General features: G+C 64.9%; 2 protein-coding genes across 9 annotated transcripts; one reads left to right on the top strand and one right to left on the bottom strand.

The window, feature by feature from the left end:
- Positions 1 to 115: 115 nt before the first annotated feature.
- On the top strand, positions 116 to 10,572 carry LOC106045897 (collagen alpha-1(I) chain-like). 8 transcript variants are annotated; one of them, XM_066983049.1, is made up of 13 exons: positions 116 to 145; positions 5,478 to 5,651; positions 5,920 to 6,024; positions 6,794 to 6,958; positions 7,061 to 7,140; positions 7,447 to 7,583; positions 7,715 to 7,857; positions 7,956 to 8,075; positions 8,335 to 8,454; positions 8,615 to 8,737; positions 8,973 to 9,092; positions 9,665 to 9,772; positions 10,013 to 10,572. In XM_066983049.1, exons 2-13 carry the CDS (start codon positions 5,601 to 5,603, stop codon positions 10,193 to 10,195), a joined length of 1,455 nt encoding a protein of 484 aa, XP_066839150.1. In that variant the 5' UTR covers positions 116 to 145; positions 5,478 to 5,600; the 3' UTR covers positions 10,196 to 10,572. The 8 variants fall into 8 exon arrangements, with proteins under 8 accessions (XP_066839150.1, XP_047927146.2, XP_047927145.2 ...); XM_048071189.2 differs by lacking the exon at positions 116 to 145 and adding an exon at positions 223 to 3,991 and having other exon boundaries at positions 5,548 to 5,651; XM_048071188.2 differs by lacking the exon at positions 116 to 145 and adding an exon at positions 223 to 3,991 and having other exon boundaries at positions 5,475 to 5,651.
- A 185-nt stretch (positions 10,573 to 10,757) lies between these two features.
- On the bottom strand, positions 10,758 to 18,069 carry PRICKLE4 (prickle planar cell polarity protein 4). The gene is made up of 8 exons (XM_048071186.2): positions 17,933 to 18,069; positions 13,756 to 13,908; positions 13,509 to 13,616; positions 13,292 to 13,429; positions 13,003 to 13,203; positions 12,575 to 12,761; positions 12,179 to 12,490; positions 10,758 to 11,882 (listed from the first exon to the last, which is right to left on the bottom strand). The coding sequence occupies exons 2-8, from the start codon at positions 13,903 to 13,905 to the stop codon at positions 11,404 to 11,406; spliced, it is 1,575 nt and encodes a 524-aa protein (XP_047927143.2). The 5' UTR covers positions 13,906 to 13,908; positions 17,933 to 18,069; the 3' UTR covers positions 10,758 to 11,403.
- Between the last annotated feature and the right edge of the window lie 881 nt (positions 18,070 to 18,950).

Here is an 18,950-nt window from a genome sequence, read left to right as displayed (position 1 = left end):
CGCGCGGGAAGGGGGGGGGGAACGCATGCGTAATGGCGGCCTCGCGCCGCGTGCTGAGGCTTCGCGTGGGTTCTTGGGAGGCGCGGGGGCGGGGGGGGCCGCCTGCTTCTCAGGGGGATTGAGCCTCAGGGGACGTGCCTCAAAGGTCTGCTCTTCAAGGGGCTTCTCCTCAGGGGATGTGCCTCAAGGGGCTGCTCCTGCTCCCCGAGGGGCTGCACCTCACAGGGCTGCTCCTCAGGGGGATGTGCTTCAGGGGGCTGCACCTTAGGAGGGCTGAGCCTCAGGGGATGTGCCTCAAAGGGCTGCTCCTCAGGGGGACTGAGCCTCAGGGGTTGTGCCTCAAGGGGCTGCTCCTCAGGGGATGTGCTTCAGGGGGCTGCGCCTCAAGGGGGCTTTGCCTCAGGGGGCTGCGCCACCAAGGGTTGGTCCTCAAGGTGCTGCACCTGAGGGGGTGTGCCTCAGGGGGCTGCGCCTCCAAGGGCTGTGCTTCAGGGGCTCCTCCTGTGCCTCACAGGGCTGCAGCTCAGGGGGCGACTCCTCAAGGGCTGTGCCTCACAGGGCTGTGCCTCAAAGAGCTGCTCCTCAAGGGGCTGCACATCAAAGGGATGCTCCTCGAGGGGTTGTGCCTCAGGGGGCTGTTCCCCAAAGGGCCCCTGCTGCTCTTCAGGGGGCTGCACTTCAAAGGGCTGCACCTCAGGGGATGGCGCCTAAGGGGATGTGGGGCACTGCCACCTGGAGCAGCCAGTGACTGTTACTGATTTTCACTTTCTCAGACAATACGTTAGTTATTAGAGTTCCTTACTATATTGTAGTTTCTCTGTTCTGTACTTACCAAGGATTTCTCAGCATGTCTCAGGTTAGCTGCGCTTCCTAAGGATTCACCTCAAGGATGCACTGCGGTCCCAAGCTGGCACTTCGCATGCTAACAGACCTCTTTGTCTATATATTTTTCTAACCATAACCAGGCCACCTTTATGGCTGCTTCCAAAAGCAAAAAGCCTTGCACAAGCACTGGCACACAGGCCTGTTTGTGGCTGGCAAACACACGCTGCTGGGGATCGGGCACATCCACCCCAGCTCTGGCGTGGTGCTGGTGCAGCTGAAAATCAGCGGTGTCCCCGGCCAGGCGTTTGTGGTGCGGAAAGTTACGGCCTGGTGAACGCTGTCACCTCCCGGCCGAGCCAGCGCCGGCAGGACCAGACAATTGACATGCCTGGGAACGAGGTTTGCACAGCGGGTGATAAGGGCGGCCGTGCCGCTGCCCGGGGCTTGCTGCCTGCAGGATGCGAGATAAGATAAGAGAAAAATGCGTAGAAAGCAGGGGGGGGGATGCCTGAAACGCTGCGTGGGCTGTAAATGTGTCTGACTGGGAAATTTCCAGGCACGGCTGCCGCGGTTTGTAACGCACGCTGCTGCGCTCCAAAGGGCACTGCTCGGTGTGAGCGTGGGCAGGACGGCGTTCCAGCAGTGTTGTTTGGAAAACATCTCTCCCGTTTCCTCCGTCCCTCCCTGCGTGTTTCTGTAGCTTTGTACAATTTCTCGTTCGCTTTGCTGAACTGCCCAGCTCCCGGCTGCCTGCATGCAGCTTCTGCAGGTTATCGCCAGCGCCTGTAACCCCCGAGGCTTCGCAGTAGTTGGGCGCAGGTTTGTGCAGGCTCCTCTTGCTTGGCTCTGGCTCCGCGGTGCTGCCAGGCACTTCGTAAAAATTCCCTATTTCTTCTCGATTCCTTCCTGCTCGTTCGCTGCAGTTCGCAGAACTGTAACCGCTCTCAGTTCTGCCTCATCCCACTCTTCCCTGCTTTCCTTAGCCCCTGGGGTCTGCCCTTTCACAAGCCTGTTCCACCACTCCCGGAGCTGCTGTTTCAGCCCTCACAGCTTATTTGGAAAACTTTGTTCTCTGCCAGCTCCGCGGGGAACTTTCCCACCTCTGTCTGGGGCACTTGCAGTGGCTTTGGGCCATCCTCGTCGCGGGGGACACACACAGCCCACGCAGGCGACTGGCACCGTTCAGTCTCTGCTGTTGTCCCCAGGGACTGCAAACCTTGCAAATTGGGGTCTGGCCAGTTTAGGGCAGATGCCAAAGGCTCAGCTTTGCAGCAGAAGTCGCACGGCTACGGACAGAAGGATGGCCACGGAGGACAGAGGGAAAGGCACTACGTGCAGTGCTGAATTTTGGGATTTTGCCTGCCTGGAGCAAACAGGGAGCAGTAGGATCAACACTACACCAGGGATTTGTGCCCTGCGCTGGATCGGCCAAGCCGCAGCACATCCTAGCACAGTCACGGTGCCCTCGGCAGGACCAGGAGGATATTGCAGTGCAGCACCCTCGTGCTCTCAGGAGATGAGAAATCCTCTCAGCACAAGAACTGCCACCACAGAACTGCCACCGCTTTCCCTCCGAAGGTGCCTAATTCTGGTGTTCCTGCAGTGCCCATGGTGTTCGCAGCCACCCAGGTTTATCGTACGACCCTGGCACTGTTACTGCTCTCGCTGTAATTGCAGACATCCCTGCTGCAATTTGCGTGCTCTTTTCTCTTTGACAGCAGGTTATATATTACTGTGCCCGTGTGGTTACATGTCAAACAACGCCGTGCTGCAGTGACGAGGTGCCAGGGTCACCGTGACTGATGACTGTCGGCGGGGCAGGACGTTCACTGCCCGAACTGGGACGAGATGAGCGCATCGAGCCAGGGCTTGACCCTGCTCCAGTCTTCCCCTTACGCGTTGCTCCCCAAGCCACCTCTGCATCTGCAGTTTCTCTCGTGCACGGGCTCCGCAGACTTAATTGCAATTAAAAGCTCGATGAGAAAGACGGACAACGGCCGTGAAGAAGCGTTGGAGGCTCTGCAAGGAATCGGACAATCGACAGGAATCCTGAGCCAAATTTTGTGGTGCTCCTCCTGGGTGAGGCAGCCTGCTCTTCCAGGGGACACCGTCCCCGTGGTCCCCGGGAGCTATTTATTTATCCTCCTCTTCAGGGACAGCTGGGTCACCAGGAGGAGGACCTGACTCTGGTAGGAAGACGTGCACCAGCCGAGGAGCTGCCGTAGCTGCACGTTTCCCCTCCTGAGGGTGATGTGCTGCCACGCCGGGCACGCTGCAGACAATTTGTCCCTGCTGCAGACAATTTGTCCACGCTGCCGTACTCTTTTCCCAAATCCCCGAGAGCTAATTGATCCACCCAGTTAGTTAATTGATTTATAGCTATTAGAGACTGTAATTAACCGACCAGCTGGAGAGCTGTGTGTTATCTGCCCGGTGGGAGCAGCGTTGAGAGGCAGCCAGCTCCAACGGGCCACGAGCTGCCCCATCCCTGTGAGCAGCACTGCTCGTTTGGCATCTCTGAAGGATTTTGCTCTGCTTCGGGCTTTGGGCTTTTCCTTTTATCTCCTCCTTTCCTAACGTTTGGCTCAGCAAACTCGCTCCGAGTCTCCCTACTCCCCCGTCTCCCCTCCTACCCTCCTACAAGGTCACAAACTTGGATTTACGCTCTGAGTTTTGCATTGCTGGGCAGACCAGTTTGGGCCAGCTCGTTATCAATGCATTCCCAGCCCCCAGCCAAACCCACAGCTACTGTCAGACCTGAGCCGAAGCAGATGTTCGTTAAGCGTCAGGAAAGCCATGCATCTCGTTACGCGCCTGGGCGAGGTGCCTGCGCCTAGCACTGACACATCTGCCCGGCGCTAACAAACCGGGGACGCCATTCCCAGTGGAAATGCAGCCGGAGAGGGATGAGGAGAGGCTGTAGGCGCCCCGGCGGAGCTGCTTCGCGCCTGGCCGCACCGGGAAGGGGTGCCTCGACCGGCGGCAGCCTCGGGAAAGCCTCGGAGCTGCCGCGGGCTCCGTGCCTGGCGCCGCGTGGGGGGCCGGCCATGCTGCGAGCAGGCCACGAGCCCGGCGGCGGTGCCGGGAGGTGAGCGGCCCCCGGCGCCACGTCGTCGTCCCCGAGCGGCTCTCGGCGAACCTCTCGCTGCTCCCGGCGTCCGCAGAGGTGGGTGCGACGACGGCAGCGTCCCTCCGTGCTGGGCCGTGGCCCGCACCGGTGCCACCGCGCTGCCCAGACCCTGCTCTCGCCTCTTCCCTTTTGCCTCCTCGGGCTGTGCCGGAGCAGCCGCGCCGCTGGGGTGCCCTGCTCCCCAAAATACCCCCGGCACAAGGCTGGGGGCATCCTGGGGACTGCGTGGCCGTGACCAAGCCAGGCGGAGGGAGGCAGGCGCTGGGGATGGGGATGGGGGGGGGTCTCACGGTGGCTTTGTGCCTGACTCCCCCCCCCCCCCCAAAACAGCCCTGCAGGACCCCCAGAGGTGGGCTCCCTGCGGCAGGGCTGGCGGAGCGGCTGGTGCGGCGCGGCGATCTGGGAGGTTTGCATCCAACTGCGCTTCGTTTGACGAGGGAGGGGAGGTAAAGAGAAGGAATCGGCCGTCCCCGGTTATCAGAGGCCGGTCTGGGAACACCGGCAGGACTGCCCCGGGGGGGCCGGGCGGCCCTCGGGGAGTGGGGGGTGTCTGGTGGTCCTGCCGAGCACACCCCCTGCGGAGGGGTGTTTGTTCTCACCAGCCGCAGGCAGCCTGAGGAAGGGCTCCGCAAATAGCAGAAGCTCCTCGAGGGCATCAGTCCGGCGTGTGGCCCCTCCCAGGAAATAAATGGGCAGGAGGGGGCCAACCGAGGGAAGCTTCATGGGCGAAAATTAGCACCCAGTTGCCGCTTGCTGCTGGGTCGCGTTCAGCAAGGGGAGCTGCTGAGAGCCCCCAGGGGGAGGGAAGGGCCCTCTGCACGCAGGGGGTCCCGGCCCTGCTGACTCCGCTGCTCGCTGGGGCTGTTTCCAGGCGGTGAGCCCCCTTCTAGGCCCACCTGGGCCTGCCCTGCCAGGTAAAACCTCAGTCTGGGGACAAAAAGGCTTAACTTCTTGCTTTCGCTCTCCGTACACTCCTCGCTTGCTCCCTGCCGACCTGTGGGGCGAGGGATCGAGGGATCGGTGCGTGCGCCGCGTCTCTGGTGACTCCTGGCATGAGGCTGCCCGCGTCCCCTGGGAGCCGGCTGCTTGGGGTTAGGTCGGCTGCTGTGGGGTCACAGCTGGCCCCCGCTCGCTCCGACGGCGTCCCGTGGGATAAACGCCCGGCTGCCCGCCGGTGGGGAAGCCGCAAGCGCTGTTCCCGGTCTGCAGAGTGCCTGGGCGCACCCGCAGGGCTCGGACACCCTCGCCTCCACGGGGAGCCCGAGCGGTGCCTGGCGCCGGGGCAGCCGTGCGGCTCGGCTGCAAGCCCAAGGGAACAATAGCGGGGTGGTGCCGCCGGGCGCCCTGACCCCGTGCGCTTTGCACGGGGTGACGGAAACCTCGCCGCGAGCGGGCAGAGCCCGGGCTGGGCAGGGAAAGCGGGGAGCAGAGGTGTGCGGTGCCGGGGAGCAGCGCTGGCACGGGGGGGGACCCGCGTCCCCTCCTGGGACAAGGAGCAGGAGGTCTGCTTTGCCCCCAGCAGGAAGCTGTCCCCGAGCCGATGGTGACGTCCGTCCTGCGGGACGCGTTCTCCCACACCTCTCCCTCCGCAGCTGAGCGCCGCTGACCTCCTGAGGGCCTCCTCCTTGTGAGACGTGCCGGCGAGATGTTCTCCAACAAGTGCCGCAGGAGGGGGCACCCGGCCGCTCCCTGGGAGGTAGGTGGTGGTGGTGGTGGTGGGAGCGCGGGGGCTCCGTGGGGCTCCTCTCTGGGGTGGTGAGGATGGGCGCCTGCTGCCCCAGCCCTTGGGATGCTGAGGAGCTGAGGGAGCATCACCGCGGCGCGTGGGGGAACTGGGAGGACTGGGAGTTGGCTGGGAGCTCGACTGGGTGGGCTCTGGGCTCAGCATCCCTCTGGTTCGGAGAGAGACAGCGGCGGAGGGGAGGGCCTCATCCTGCTCTCTGCTCCCCGTGTCCTCCCTGCAGCCTGGTCCGTGGCAGCCCAGACCCCACGCTCCCAGCCCCCAGGACAACTGGTACGAGCCGCCGTGGGAGCGCCAGCCCTGGAGAGGCGGGCATAACAGGCACCCGGTAAGGGGATGAGGGCAGGGCTCTTGGGGTTTGTGGGGTGCAGCTCCCCCGAGCAACCGCAGCGCACTTCTCGTTATGTCTTAGCCATCTGCCTTGACAGGGGCAAGGGTGAGGGAGTGGGCCTCACGAAGGCAGGGCAGCGTCTCTCTCAGACCCCCAGAACTACCCCAGACTCATTTCTCAAACGTTTCCCAATACGAAACATGCACGCCCGGGAAAGGGCTGTGTAGGACTCCTGGATCTGCCCACAGAGGTGGGGACTGAGCTTGAGAAACCCTGACACCAAAGCGTCCGGGTGTGCGCCCACCACCTGAGAGCCTGAGGAGGCCGAGTCAACACGGGATCCACGGGTGGTGATGCCTCTCTCTCTCTCTCAATCCCTATATTTATTTATTTTTTCTGTATTTGGAACATACGTGCTTTTGCCCAGCATCTAATAATTCCTCAGGAAACCGTCAGTCAAAGTTTAACCTTGTTGAAACCCTGAAAGACTCGTAGTGTCTCGCCCTCCGACCCAGAGATTCAAACAAACCTATCTGCTCCCCGGCCAAGGGGGACAGGACAGGGGTCACCTGCAAATTTAGGGTGACCAAAACTGAGGCTCCGCTGGAAGCAGGAGAAAGGAAGAGCTTGGAGCCACAGCGGGAAGGGAGAACAGGAGTAAAACCAAAACTCCTGCTGGAAAGCCCACGGGATATGTGGCTGCCCTAAGCGAGCTGCCCTAAATGAGCCGCCCCAAGGCCTCACCAGCGGTGCCTTGCCTTGGCAGCCCGGTCCCCGGCACCCCCGGCCTTTCCCCGGCCCCGCCAACTTCCATAGGATGGAGGAGGACAGGAGGTGGGCACCGCACGACTGTCCCCGTCCGCCACCCCCCTGGCACTACAGAGAAGAGTACCAAAGACCCGAGGAAAACTTTACCGAGGACTCGTACCCGGTGAGGGGGTGAGGGGAGGCGGGCTGGGGAGGGCTGGCGGGGCCGTGGCTGTGCCAGGCGCGGTGCCCCGGGATCGGTGCCTAAATCTGCCGCTCCCCGCAGGTGCCGCCGCTGTTTGCCCCGGGCTGCTTCGCCTGGTCTGAGTTCTCCAGAGAGGAGCAGCACCCCGCCGACTTCCCATGGTGGGTGCCCGCACCGAGGGCAGGGGGCACGGGCTGGAGAAGGGGACGGATCCCGCACCAGGCTGCGGGTCCGGGCTGAGCGCAGCTCCCACGGGGTGGCCCCCCTGGGGACGAGGGGGCTGCCCAGCACGCACAAACGAGGCCAGGCTCAGCTGTGGCGCGCAGCGGAGGGCTAGGGGCAGCAGGCGGGGTAAATACTGCTCCAGGGCGATGCAGCAGTGACGCTGACCCTGCTCCGGGTGCGAGGTTGCACCAGAGATCCCCGCCAGCCTAAATTTCCCACGGGGGCTGTCTTTAACCCTGCAGGGAGCAAGGAGCCTTCCAGGAAGGCTGCCCGCCCTGGCGCTCTCGTGGCCTGCGCCAGAAACGCTGCCGACTCCTTCGCCATGTCCAGCAAGAGACGTCGGCGTACCACGGCCCGGCCTCTCCCCAGCTCTCCAAAGGTTCGTGCTGCCACGACGGCGCCTGCCTGGGGATGCCCAGGGCGCTGCCACGGTGTGCGCAGCCAGCAGCATCTCCGTGGCAAGGGTTAGGATTTGGTGGATTTGGTCCCGTTGTGCTTCTCACTTCGCAGGGAAGCACGCGTCCTCCAAGTCCTCCCAGTCCTGCCCCCAGCAGAGCCAGCCAGGAGGCAAGGAGGAGCCGCAGCACCCCGACGCTCCCCAGCCAGCTAGCGCCTGCAAAGACAGCGTGCAGAGCGGGGGGCAGGTGGATGAGGTGGGTTTTTGCCTCCAGCACGCGGCGCTGACCCGCATTTCGTGGCCACGTGGCTCTCGTGGTGCTGCCGTGCCCCTGACCAACGTGATTTCCCGCAGGGCCTGCCGGCAGCGAGCGGAGAGGTGTCGGAGCCCCCCGCGCCAGCAGCCTCCCCGCAGAAGAGCCCAGCCACTGATCCTCAGGCTGCGGAGCAGGAGCCAGCGGCAGAAGCAAAGCTGGTATGAAGTGCAGGGATGTTTGCACCCCCAGGAGCTGCCTGGCTCAGAGGATCCCTTCATCCCATGTAACATCTTGCTTCTCTCACCCAGCCCTTTCGCTCACTGTCTCTTTGACAGAATGTGGGGTGTTTTCCTGGCTTCTCTGGGGCTGCGAAGCCCCTGGTTTCCTTGGGGTTTTAGCACCCTGTCTGTCCCGTTCCCCACCTCTTCTCCCCAGGACGGATGAATGTCCCTGCCTCATGCCGTTCCCTGTCCCCAGGTCGAGCCAGAAGACGGGCAGAAAGCTGCAGGCAGCCAGGGCCAGGGCCCCTCTGCTTTGGAAACGGAGCCAGTCCTGCCGGAGAACACCTGTACCGGGAAGGAGGAGGACTTCGAGCAGGTATGAGCCGATGCATCCGTCTCCTCTTTCTGCCTAATTGCAGTGCCACGGGGGAGGTGGGATTTTGCAGCCCTCTCCATAAGCCTCATTTTCCCATTTGCCTGGGCTGCACTGACAGCCCTCTGCGGCCTCTGAAATGCACCTGAAATGCTTTGTGCAGGTAGAGCCGTGCAGCCAAAGTGCCCCCGAGGCCGGAGCAGGTGCTGGGTCACAACCCCGCAGCCCCTCAGCCCCTCCGGAGCCTGCTGGGACGGGCAGCGCCGCAGCTAGCCCGGGTGTGGAGGTAGGTGCTGGGCTCTGCCTGCTCTCCCGGGCACGGCAGCAGCTGCCCGTGGTGGGACGGGTTTCAGGCCGTGGCTGCGCTGTTCCGTAGCGTTTCCTCCTGCTGAGGTTTCCCTTCGTGAGGGCAGCAGCGTTTGCTTGGCTCCCGCTGCTCTCACACAGCTGCTGCCTTCTTCCCCTGGGTGCTTTCTCTCCTGATGCTTCTTGGTGGCTTTCATCCCTCCGAAAACTCGCAGGTCTCACCAGGAGCTGCTGTGGAGCCCGATGCGCAGCCCAGCCAGGCCAGCTCCGATGTCTGCACCGAGCCAGCAGCGTCACCTGGGACAGGGCACCCTCCTGTGGGTGGGACGGAGCTGGTACGTGCGCTGCCCTCCCTTCTGTGCAGGAACGGTGCCCTCGTGTCCCTGGGAACACCTGCAGCAAGGCTCAGGAACACCAATTTAACCCAGGAGCCCCGGGGGGATTTTCTCGCTGGCCTTCCCAGCCACAGGATTATGTGCTGGGGTTAAAGCGCCGCTTTGTCTGGATGCAGCGCCCGTATCAGCCCTGCTGTCGGCCGTGCAGGAGATGCCGATAAATTGGAGACGGCTTGGAGAAAGGCCAAAAAAATAACTCGGGGATTGAGAGTGCGCTGGAGCGTGACCGACCCCAGGACTGGAGCTTTAACAAAGCAAACGAGAGTGTTGCAGAGTGGCTTAATTACTGCCTAATGGGGAAGAGAAATCAGCTAGAGGGGCCCTCGGGTCTCAGAGGCGCTGCTGCCAGGGCTGTGCTGGGAGGGAAGGGGGTGGCGAGGTCCCGGTGGGTGCCCCCTCAGGGTGGCCGGTCCCCAGCAGCCCCGATTCGGTCCCAACCCCGCTCCTGTTCCGTTGCCTGCTCCCTCTCCCTTTCAAAGCATCCGACCTTCCCTCACTTTTCCCCTGCCCAGGCTGCAGGCTGCCAGCCCTCGCTCTGCTCCACGCTCTCCGCACCCTCCCCGGCCAGCACGGACCTGCGCTCCGCCGCTGTCCTTGCCAGGAAAAAGGAGATCGAGCTGGTGAGTCCTGGCGGGCACACGCGGGGTCTGGGGCTAGCCAAGGAGAAGGGGACACCCTCGAGGTTCAAAATCCACGGGGAATAAGGTGACACTGGGTGATGGGCAAGCCGTGGGGCAGCCCCAGGTGCTGTGGGAAGGGGCTGTCACCCCTGGGGGAAAAAAAAGTCCCCAGGAGGGCTTCGTGCTGCTGGCAGGGAGGTTTTGGGGCGCCCCGTGCTGACCCTTTGCCTCTCCCTGCAGTCCTACCAGCAGTTCAGCCTGACCATCGCCGTGGTGGCCACGATGCTGCTGCAGAAGGAGCCCTCCATGGAGGCGGCGCTGGGGCTGGCGCTGAGGGCCAACCTGCGCCAGGTGCGCACCCACCACCTCCAGGAGCTGGAGGACTTCATCGACAGCTACGACTCCAGCACCCCCAGCCCCTGAGCCGGGGGCGAAGGCGCGGAGCCCCCGTGTCGGGGTCGGTGCGGTCCCTCCGTCCCTCCCGGAGGTGGAAGGGGCGCTGCTGGTTTCGGGGGGCGGCCAGAAATTGGTGTTTGCAGCAGGTAACGGGGGCGCGGGCGGGTTGTCCCCACCCTGGGGTAAGGGACGAGCCCTACCCGGACCTGAATTTGCAAGAAAAGAAGGAGCTGGTTTTACTGGAGGGTGGCAGGAGGGAGAGCAGCTGGGGCAGAGGGCAAGGGAGGGCTCCCCCCTTCTAAGAGCTCCTTGCTCCCTTCTTGTGGTTTTGTGCTGCTCCCTTAAACCCCGGGCTTTGGTCTTGTTTTTAAAAAAATAAAAATAAATGAGCTTTGGTCCTCGCAGCCCCTGCGCTGCCGTTGTTCTGGTCCTGCTCTGCCGGGGTCAGCGTGCAGGGACCCGCGGTGACCCCCCCCCCCCCCAGCCTGGTCCCACCATGGGGACCCTCTCCTGGGGTCCGTGGATCTCCAGCAGCACGGCCAACGCTGCCGAACCTGGGGTGGGAAGGAACAGGCCAGGCACGGTCGGCTCTCCTGCGTTCAGGTCTCAGCTGAGCTTTATTGGAGCATCGTCCGCGGGGGGCAGCGGGGCTGCCCCACCGTTCCCCTCCCCGTGGCGGCAGCACCCTACGGGACAGCATCAGCGCCCCTCCACAGAGTCCCTGCGGGTGAGAGACCCCCACCCGGCGTCTGGATCTGACCCCGGTGGCCAGACCCCTCCTGTCCAAGTCGGGCAGGAGCCCCTGCAGCAGGACGGTGCAGGTCTCTGCCCTTGTCCTAAGCCCCTGGCCGCCCTCCCCGGCGCGCGGCTGCTCTCCGAGGCTGCCGGCTTGTCTGGGACGGGAGCTGGAGACCGTGCCCCGGTGCGGGCTGCTGCCTCCCTGCTCCCTACTCGCTTTACCTGTTCCTAATTGCGGGAGAGGCCAGCAGGAATTGCAGGCTGTGCTTCGCCTGCAGCTGCCGGTGAAAGGATCCCGGCGGCTTCTCCCCACCAGCCTTGGGCCGTGTCCAAAACGCGCTCGGAATGCACGGAGACCACGGCAGGGGCCGGCAGGATGCAGTGGGGCCGGGGAAAAGGACCCCCCCCCCCCCTCCTCCAGCTGCTGTCCTCCTGCTTAAATACCGTGCAGAGTGCTACCCCGGTGAGGGGGCCCCCGCTCGCTGAGCGGCCCCGCGCTAGGACACGCTGCAGTGCTTGCTGCTGCCCCGCAGCTTCGCCGTCCTGCACCCGGCCCGCTCCGGGGGCTCCCTGCCCAGGGAGCTCATCCCGGGCTTGGGAATGGGCTTCCCAAAGAAGAAGCCCTCCTCTTCCGAGTCCGAGTCCGAAGATGAGGAGCAGGTGGGACACCAGGAGTCATCCTCTTCCGCGATGTCCTGCAGGTCGATGTCGTCTGGCCGTGGGCTGTGTAGGGCGGGGGACAGCCCCGCTTGGAGGTGTGGGTTTCCGTCACCTGCTGGGGTTCGGGCACCAGAAGCCCCCAAAACCGGGTGGCCTGGGGCTCCAAGCCCCTTGGGACCCTCTGTGCCGGGCTGGGGGCTGCCCGGTGGCCCCTGCATCCCCGCGTGCGCTGCGTCCCTGCTCCTCTCCGTGGCTGCTTCGTGGTCCTCGAGGCTCCTGAACGCAGGATGCAGGGAGGCCTGATCCAGAAACATCTCTGCAAGAAGGAAAGCAGGGAAGGGTGAGGAAGGAGAGAGCTGAGCCTGCCCTGGTTCTGCAGCGAGGGCTGCCTGGGTGCAAGACAAGGCAGCTGCAACCGCCCTGCAGCTGCCACCGCTTGCCCTGCTGCAGGAGGTGCGCCGGGTGCTGGGGGCTGCTGCTACAGCCCCGATTGGGGCTGCGCTCATACAACGCACCCCCGAAGCACCCCGGGGCTCTGCAGCGGCCGAGCAGAGCCTGGTTTGCTTCCATCTCCCTCCCAGCACCCCACAAACGCAGCGCTCGGATCCCTACCGGCCCCTTCCGCCCGATGCCTGCATGCCCCAGCCGCCGAGGCGCTCCCGGTGGCGGTCCTGGCTGCGTGGCCGGCTCGGGAGACGGGCGTCGAGTCGGGGGACGGGGCCGAGACGAAGGCCGAGTCGGAGGAGTCGGAGGCGCTGGAGGCCGCGTCCCGCCCCAGGCTGCAGCTCTCGGAGCAGAAGAGCCGCCCGTGGCGAGCGGTGAGGGGCTGCCCCCGCAGCGGCTTTCGGCACAGGCTGCAGCAGAAGCAGGGGGCTCGGGCGTGCCAGTGGAGCCCCTGGTGCGTGGCCTCCTCGCTGTCGACACCTGAGGGGTGACCGCAGGTGAGCGGGGGGCTGCCCCCGCGGCCACCTCCCCGCAAATCAACCCTCCCGACCCGCGTGCCCGTACCAATGGGGTCCCCGCAGGCCTGGCACGGCTCGGCGAAGAGGCTCTCGAAGCAGCCGCGGCAACAGGGCCGCCCGCTCCTCATCACGTAGCGCTGCCCGCGCAGCGGCACGTCGCACTCCAGGCAGCAGAAGTGCTCCGGGTGCCAGCGCCGGCCCTCCGCCTCGATGCACTCCTCCATGAAGATCAGCTGGAGGGGGACAAAGGACCCGTCCCGTACGCACCCGGCCAGAAAACCCGCAACCCGCTGCATGCTTTTTGGGTGCCGAGGGACTTCGGGGCAGGCACAGGGCTCCGCGCAGGGCTCGGGAAGGAATCCTTCCTCCGGCCCAGCCCGCTGTGTCTGCGGCTCCCAGCCACGCACGGAGCATTTAATGAAGGCAAAAGGGAGCTAAAAGCATCTCCCCTGCACTGCACTCCCCTGCACCCACCTGGTCGCAGGAGGCGCAGCGGGGCCGGAAGAGCTCGGCGTGGTGCCGGCCGCAGTAAATCCTCCCGTCCTGCTGGAAGTAGATGAGGTCCACCAGGGGCTGGCGGCAGAAGTGGCAGGAGAAGCAGGACGGGTGCCAGAACTGGTCTCCCAGCCGGGACGCCGAAATCCCGGGGTCGCCTTTGTTCAGCCTCCGGCCGCACTGGCAAGGCACGGGGGGGCTCGGGGTCAGGGGGGCTTTTTGGGGACGGCTTGGCGGCGTGCTGCCCCCGGGGGAGGGGACACCTCACCTCCTTGCAGGGACAGCCGTGGCAGGGACCTGGCACGGGACATGCCAGCCCCTGCCCCAGCGCCTCCCGTCTCCGGCGGGCGCTGAACGCTCGGAGCTGCTTCCTCTCCTCCTCCGCGAGGCCAGGGCAGTACCGCTCCTGCACGGGGAGGCCGAGGTGAGGGACACCGAGGAAACAAAGCCCAGGGCGGGCAGCACCGAATAAATACGTTTCTTACATCGCAGTCCTGAGGAGGCAGCTGCTGCAGGAGGGCTTTGACGTGGAGCCGGCTCCGGTCAGCGGGAGAGGCAGGCTCCGGCGAGCGGCTCTCAAAGCGCACGGGGACCTGGGGACACGGCGCAGGGAGGGAAACACGAGGGGATGATCAAGGGGTGAAGCGGCTGAGCTCGAGCTGAAGGTGTGTCTGACCCCCTTGGGGCAGAGCGGGAGCAAAGGGGGCCCCGCGAGGGCCAGGCGCTGCCCACCTCGGGGGGCGCGGGGTCTGCGGGGGGCTCCAGGTACTCTTCCAGGGCACAGCCGGAGTCGCTGTCGGACGAGGCTGGAGGGAGGCCGGTGGCGGTGCCGCAGGGGGGGGGCTCGTCTCGCTGGGGCCATGCGGGGCTCGGCAGGGACATGAGCTGCGGAGAGAGGAGCAGAGCTGGGGAGACCCTCGGCACAGCGGGGAGAAGGGGGCTGGCCCCAGGAGGCGGCATTCCCGGTGCCCAGGTTCAGACTTGCCCTGCATGGAGCGGGAGGGACCCCTGGGCAGGTCCAGCAGGGGCAATGCTCGGAGCCACCGCGCCATGGGGACCTCGAGACCCTTTGCTGAATGTCCACAGAGGTGCAAGGGCTTTGTGGGGGAGGTTTTCCCTTCTCTGCAAGGGTGAGAAACAAACCCACACCGAGGGCGTGGGTGTTCGCTGGTTTGGGGCTTTGCCTGCTGAGCGGGAAACACTGGAAAAAGGACAGTGATGGGGTGAAGCTGCACAGGGGGAGACCCCAGGTGTTTGTGCTCAGCCTGGAAGAGGTTTCGGGAAGCCCCGCTGGCTGTTTGCTCACCCACAGCAGGAGATTTTCCCTGGCTGCCCCCAGCCCTTTGCTGCCACAGCCGATCCCTGGTTTAGTGGCCCGTCCCCGAGCGGAGCAGTGGGAGGAGACCGAGGTCTAGCCCAATTCAGTGGAAAATAATTTATTCCCCCTGGGCTGCTATTGTTCTGCCCTGAGCGGCTGTTCCTGCCCGGGCGGCCGGCTCGCCCAGCCGCCACCGCCTGCCTGGCTAATGGGTCCGGGCTGGAAACCCGTCCGTCCCCGTCCGTCCCCTCCTCCCCACGCGCCACTTGTCACCGCTCGCTTCCTTCCTGCCTCGGCTTTCCAAAACAAAGCGAGACGGCGATGCGGTGGCTCCCTGCGCGCCAGCCCGCAGCCTGCCGGGCGTCCTGTGAGGATGGGAGGTGGGAGAGCTGGGGCCACGCTGCGCCCCCCCGCACCCCGAGTCCCCAGCCGTGCCATCGCCACCTCGCCCGGGCACCCTGCAGGAGCTGGGACCTGCCGTGGGGGCTGAGCACGCAGCCGGGCTGCCACCCCCTGGGAAAAGGCTCCCAGAAAAAGGGCAGCGAACCGTGGGCACCTCGGGTCTCTCCCAAAGCGCTTTCCACGAGCTCAGGCTGCGGTTTGGTGACCCTCAAGCCACGCGACCGTGTGCTGGCGGGTGGCTCTAGGTCCTCCTGTGCCACAAAACCCAGCTCATTCCTCCGCGCCGAGGTGGCGCTTCCCTGCTGGGCGCTCCAGGACAGAAGCAGCCACCCCGTCCCTGCTGCTCCCGTAAAACAGCTTCGGCAGCCCCAGCTCTCAGCACCTTCCTCCACGCAGCGGCTCAGGGCACCAGGACACCCAGACGCGGCCAGCTCTGAGCTTCTGCTCCGTGCTCCAGCTGGGAGCTGGCGGGATCAGCCCGGGCAGCTCAGGTTGCCTTGGCGCACAGGTCAATGATTAACGCGGCAGACCGGGATGGAACAGACGGGCTGCACGGAGGGGGAAGAACGTGTCTGACCCAATTCCGCCTATTTGCAGCCCAAAGAGAGCCCTGCCTTGGTGAGGACCTCTCTGACTGCTGCTGCTGGTGGCGGATCAGCGAACAACCTTGTCTCTAGAGCTGCGATGGAGGCTGGCCCCTGTCCCTGGGTTGCTGGCTCAGGACATCCGTGGGTCCAGCATCCTGGGTCTACTGCTGCTGTGTTTGGTCCCTGTTGGTAACACGCCTCTGCTCTCCCCATGGGACGTGGATGGCCGTCTCGGGCTTTGCTTGGATTATTAAGACTCCAAGCTGCGTTTGTCTAATCTCTTGGGGCTTTGTTGTAATCGGCCCCCTTTGGTGCCCCGTGGAGGCAGCAGGGCTGGCGGCCCTGCAGCAGGGCGCACGGGGCTCCCCGTCCCGGGGCTGTCAGCGGGGTAAGGCTGGGGAGAGCGGAGCGGGCAGGGCCGTGAATCAATGGGGCCGTGCTGGGGAGCCCAGCCCAGCCCGGTTTGATGTGATTACGCCGGCTGGCAGCCGTCTGGGCTGCAAACGAGTCCCTGTAATTAGCCCCAGACGGTGACAGCGGTGCACGCCTCCCATGCTAAGGAGCCAGGCAGCCCCGACAGGTCCGTCTCCTCTGCTCTGCTCCCGTCCCCTCTTCCTTCCTCGCCGCCGGCGGGCAGTCCTGCTATCGCCCTGCCCTGCCGGCCCGCGGAGGGATGCGGGATGCTCCCGGCGGGGCCACCAGCCCTGGCGTCAGCGGAGGTGGCAGGAGGGCGCGTTGGGGACCTGCTCCTCCCTGCCGGCATGGCGCGTCCCCCCAGCAGGGCCACGCGAGGGACCAGTCAGACGGGCTGAGTGCCGCCCCGTGGAGCTTCCATGGGCTTCAAAAGCCTCTGGTCCTGCCCCAGGAGGTCCTCCAGCCTGCACCCGCTCAGTGCTTGCTCCAAAGGACGGGCGATGTCCCTGCCATGCTCCCCTGCCTGCTCGGAGCCTTTTGGTGCCGGCACCGCCTGGCTCGGTGGCCCCGCAGCGTCCCCCTCCCTGCTCCGAGTCCATTTCTCACGGCAGCTCTAGCTCTGTGGGAAGCGCTTGCAGCTCCCTGGGTAAAAGAGGCTGAAACCCACGGGAATTTTAATCCCCTTTGGCTCCCCGGGAGCAGCCCCCGTCCCTGGCTGGCCGTGGCAGCGCGTGCGGGCTGCCAGCCCTCTCCTGCCAAGGTCACAGCATTACCGTGCGGCGCAGCCGCCCCGGCCCATTCGCATTCAGCGCAGCCTCCTGCTTCCCTGCCCAGCCAGGGGCTGCTCTGCATCCCTGCCACAGCTTTTTCTGAAGCACTGCTCCCTTTTCCAGACCCGCTTTCAGACACCTCTGTCCTATTTTCCACCAAACACTCCCCGGCTCCCCAGCCCCGAGGAAAAGCATCTGCTGGCCATCGCCAAAAAGACCGGATCCCCTTTCAAGCGCCCCAAAACCCTGGCACGGCTCCGTGCGCGCGCCTCACCCCCACCATAACCTGTTTTTGCTTTAGCTCCCGTCAACACAGCTGCAGCGGAGGTGCGTGGAAATGAAGCTGGAGAGCCGTGGAGACGCGTTGGGGCTGAGATAAAGCTGAGGTCTGGCAAGGCGAGCCGGAGCAGCTCGTCCTGCAGAGCAACCGAGGCCGGGCTGCCCGAGCTGGGGCCTGTCCCCCAAAGTCACCTGCGATGGCAGAAGCAGGATCGGTGCCTGGGTGCCTGGCACGGCTGTCCCCAGGGCCAGCGGTGCGGAGGGACAGGGCCAGCGCGCAGCCGAGGTGCTGTGGCACAAATCACAGGGACCTCTGCTGCCTGGCCATGCGGCGCGGTGCCATCCAAGTGACCGGAGGGGCTCCCGCTGGGTGGCTTGTTTGCTCACAGGGGGAAGCGCTGGTGCTGCAGGGGGGGTTCTTAGCGCATTTTTCTCTGTCCCGGCTCAGCAGGGAGCAGTGAGTAACCCATTAACCCGCTGCAACGCACTCGCTCCTGTGTCGGCAGGGACAAACCGAGCCCGGCACCGCGCTCCCTGCACCGAGTGGGTTTCATCCTGGCGGTGCCATCGCAGCCCAGCGCCATCAGCGGAAAGCTCCATCGCCGGCCCCAAACCACCCCGCTCCCCCCAAGCCCCGTCAGAGGACATCGAAGCCCCCCTGTGGGGACCCTCGGTGGGTTTGGTGCCGGCAGGGCCCGTGCCCCCCGCGGCTCCTCGGGGCGAGGGAGGGGGCAGCCCACAGCCCCCTGCACCTGCGGGCTGCAGCCCCGGGTACGGCGGCGCCTTGGTGGCTCCATCGCCACCGTCTCCTGCTCTCGAGGGACGCCGCGCGCTCTCCGGGGCCGTTTCCCCCAAAGACAAAGACCGCAGGGGCGGAGGGAGCGCTCTGCTGCCCGCCGCCTGTTTTTCCCGGAGAGGAACCAGCCGAAAAATCCCCCTCCCTCTCCCGGCTCTTCCACCTTGCCTTTCCCCGCGCAACAATTCCCGGATGGGGAAATCGTCCCATTTCCCCTCATTCCCGAGGGTTTTCTCCTCCAGCCCCGGCTCCCTCAGCCCCCATATGGGGAAGAACCACCCCGAGGGACCCCTGCCCACCCCACCTGCCCCTTCCCCGCCCCGAGGGACCCCTGCCCACCTACCTGCCCCTTCCCCACCGCGCTGGGCTCCGCCGTCCCGTCCAGCCCCGAGCACCCGAGCGGCTCCGACGCAGGCGAGGGAAGGGAGCCTGGGCTGGGCAAACTTCGCAAAGCGAAAGGAAAACATCCAAGCCGAGCGAGGGAAACTAATTTTTTTCTTTCTCTTTTTTTTTTTTTTTTTTTAATCTGCCTGCCCAGGAAACTGGATCTGTGTCAGCTGGGGTCCTAATTACAGGCTTTTTAGCCTAAACCTACAGAGGCAGCCAATGGCAGGGAATCAGAGCAGCGGGCGGGGAGGGGAAGAGCAAAGGCTTGGAGGGTGGGGGGGAGGTTAACCCTACAGGGCAGCGAGCTGCAGATGACATCTGTTTTCCTCCCCACCTCTCATTTTCCGAGCGTCCGCGCCCTCCCCTCCCTCCGCGGCTCGGTTCACCCCGGGTTGCCGTTCGGGTGGCTTTTATGCTGCGCGGCGATTTTATTTTCCTGCCTACATCAGAAAGAGCCGGAGCTTCATGAAAGAGGGGAAGCGGCGTGACAGCCCAATTTCGGGGCGGGGGAACCCTTTGGCTGGGCTCTCACAAAGGGCTTAGCCGGAGGCGAGCCGACACGTCCCAGTTTTCTTCTCAGGCCTGGGACACCTGACGTCTCCAAAAGCCATTTGCACGGCTTCGGCTGCACCCACGGCACCCGGGCAAGGAGCGGGGCGAGATTTATCAGCCTGTCTATGAGGCTGAGCCTCTTCGTTGTCCTTCTGCCTTTCCATGCACCCCGAGCTTTCCCTGCCTGCTCCTGGGACCCCGGGGGTGGGCGCAGGCACCGCAGCCCCTCTGTGGGGTCAGGACCAGGCACCGTGGCCCAGGAGCTGGGCTGCGTTTTGGGGCCGTGCTGGGAATCAGTAAATTGATGGAAAATTGATGGAAAATTGTCCGGAGATGTGGCCAGGCTCCGCGGCACGCCGGCGGTGCTGCGGGCTGGGCGCAGGGAGGTGGTGGTGTGGGGTTCTGGTGCTGTCCCACAGCGT

The sequence above is a fragment of the Anser cygnoides genome, chromosome 25 (assembly GCF_040182565.1).
Source record: "Anser cygnoides isolate HZ-2024a breed goose chromosome 25, Taihu_goose_T2T_genome, whole genome shotgun sequence".
NCBI classification, from domain to species: Eukaryota; Metazoa; Chordata; class Aves; order Anseriformes; family Anatidae; genus Anser; species Anser cygnoides.
The sequence above is the reverse complement of the archived record's forward strand: the minus strand, read 5'-3'. Positions and strand labels throughout refer to the sequence as shown.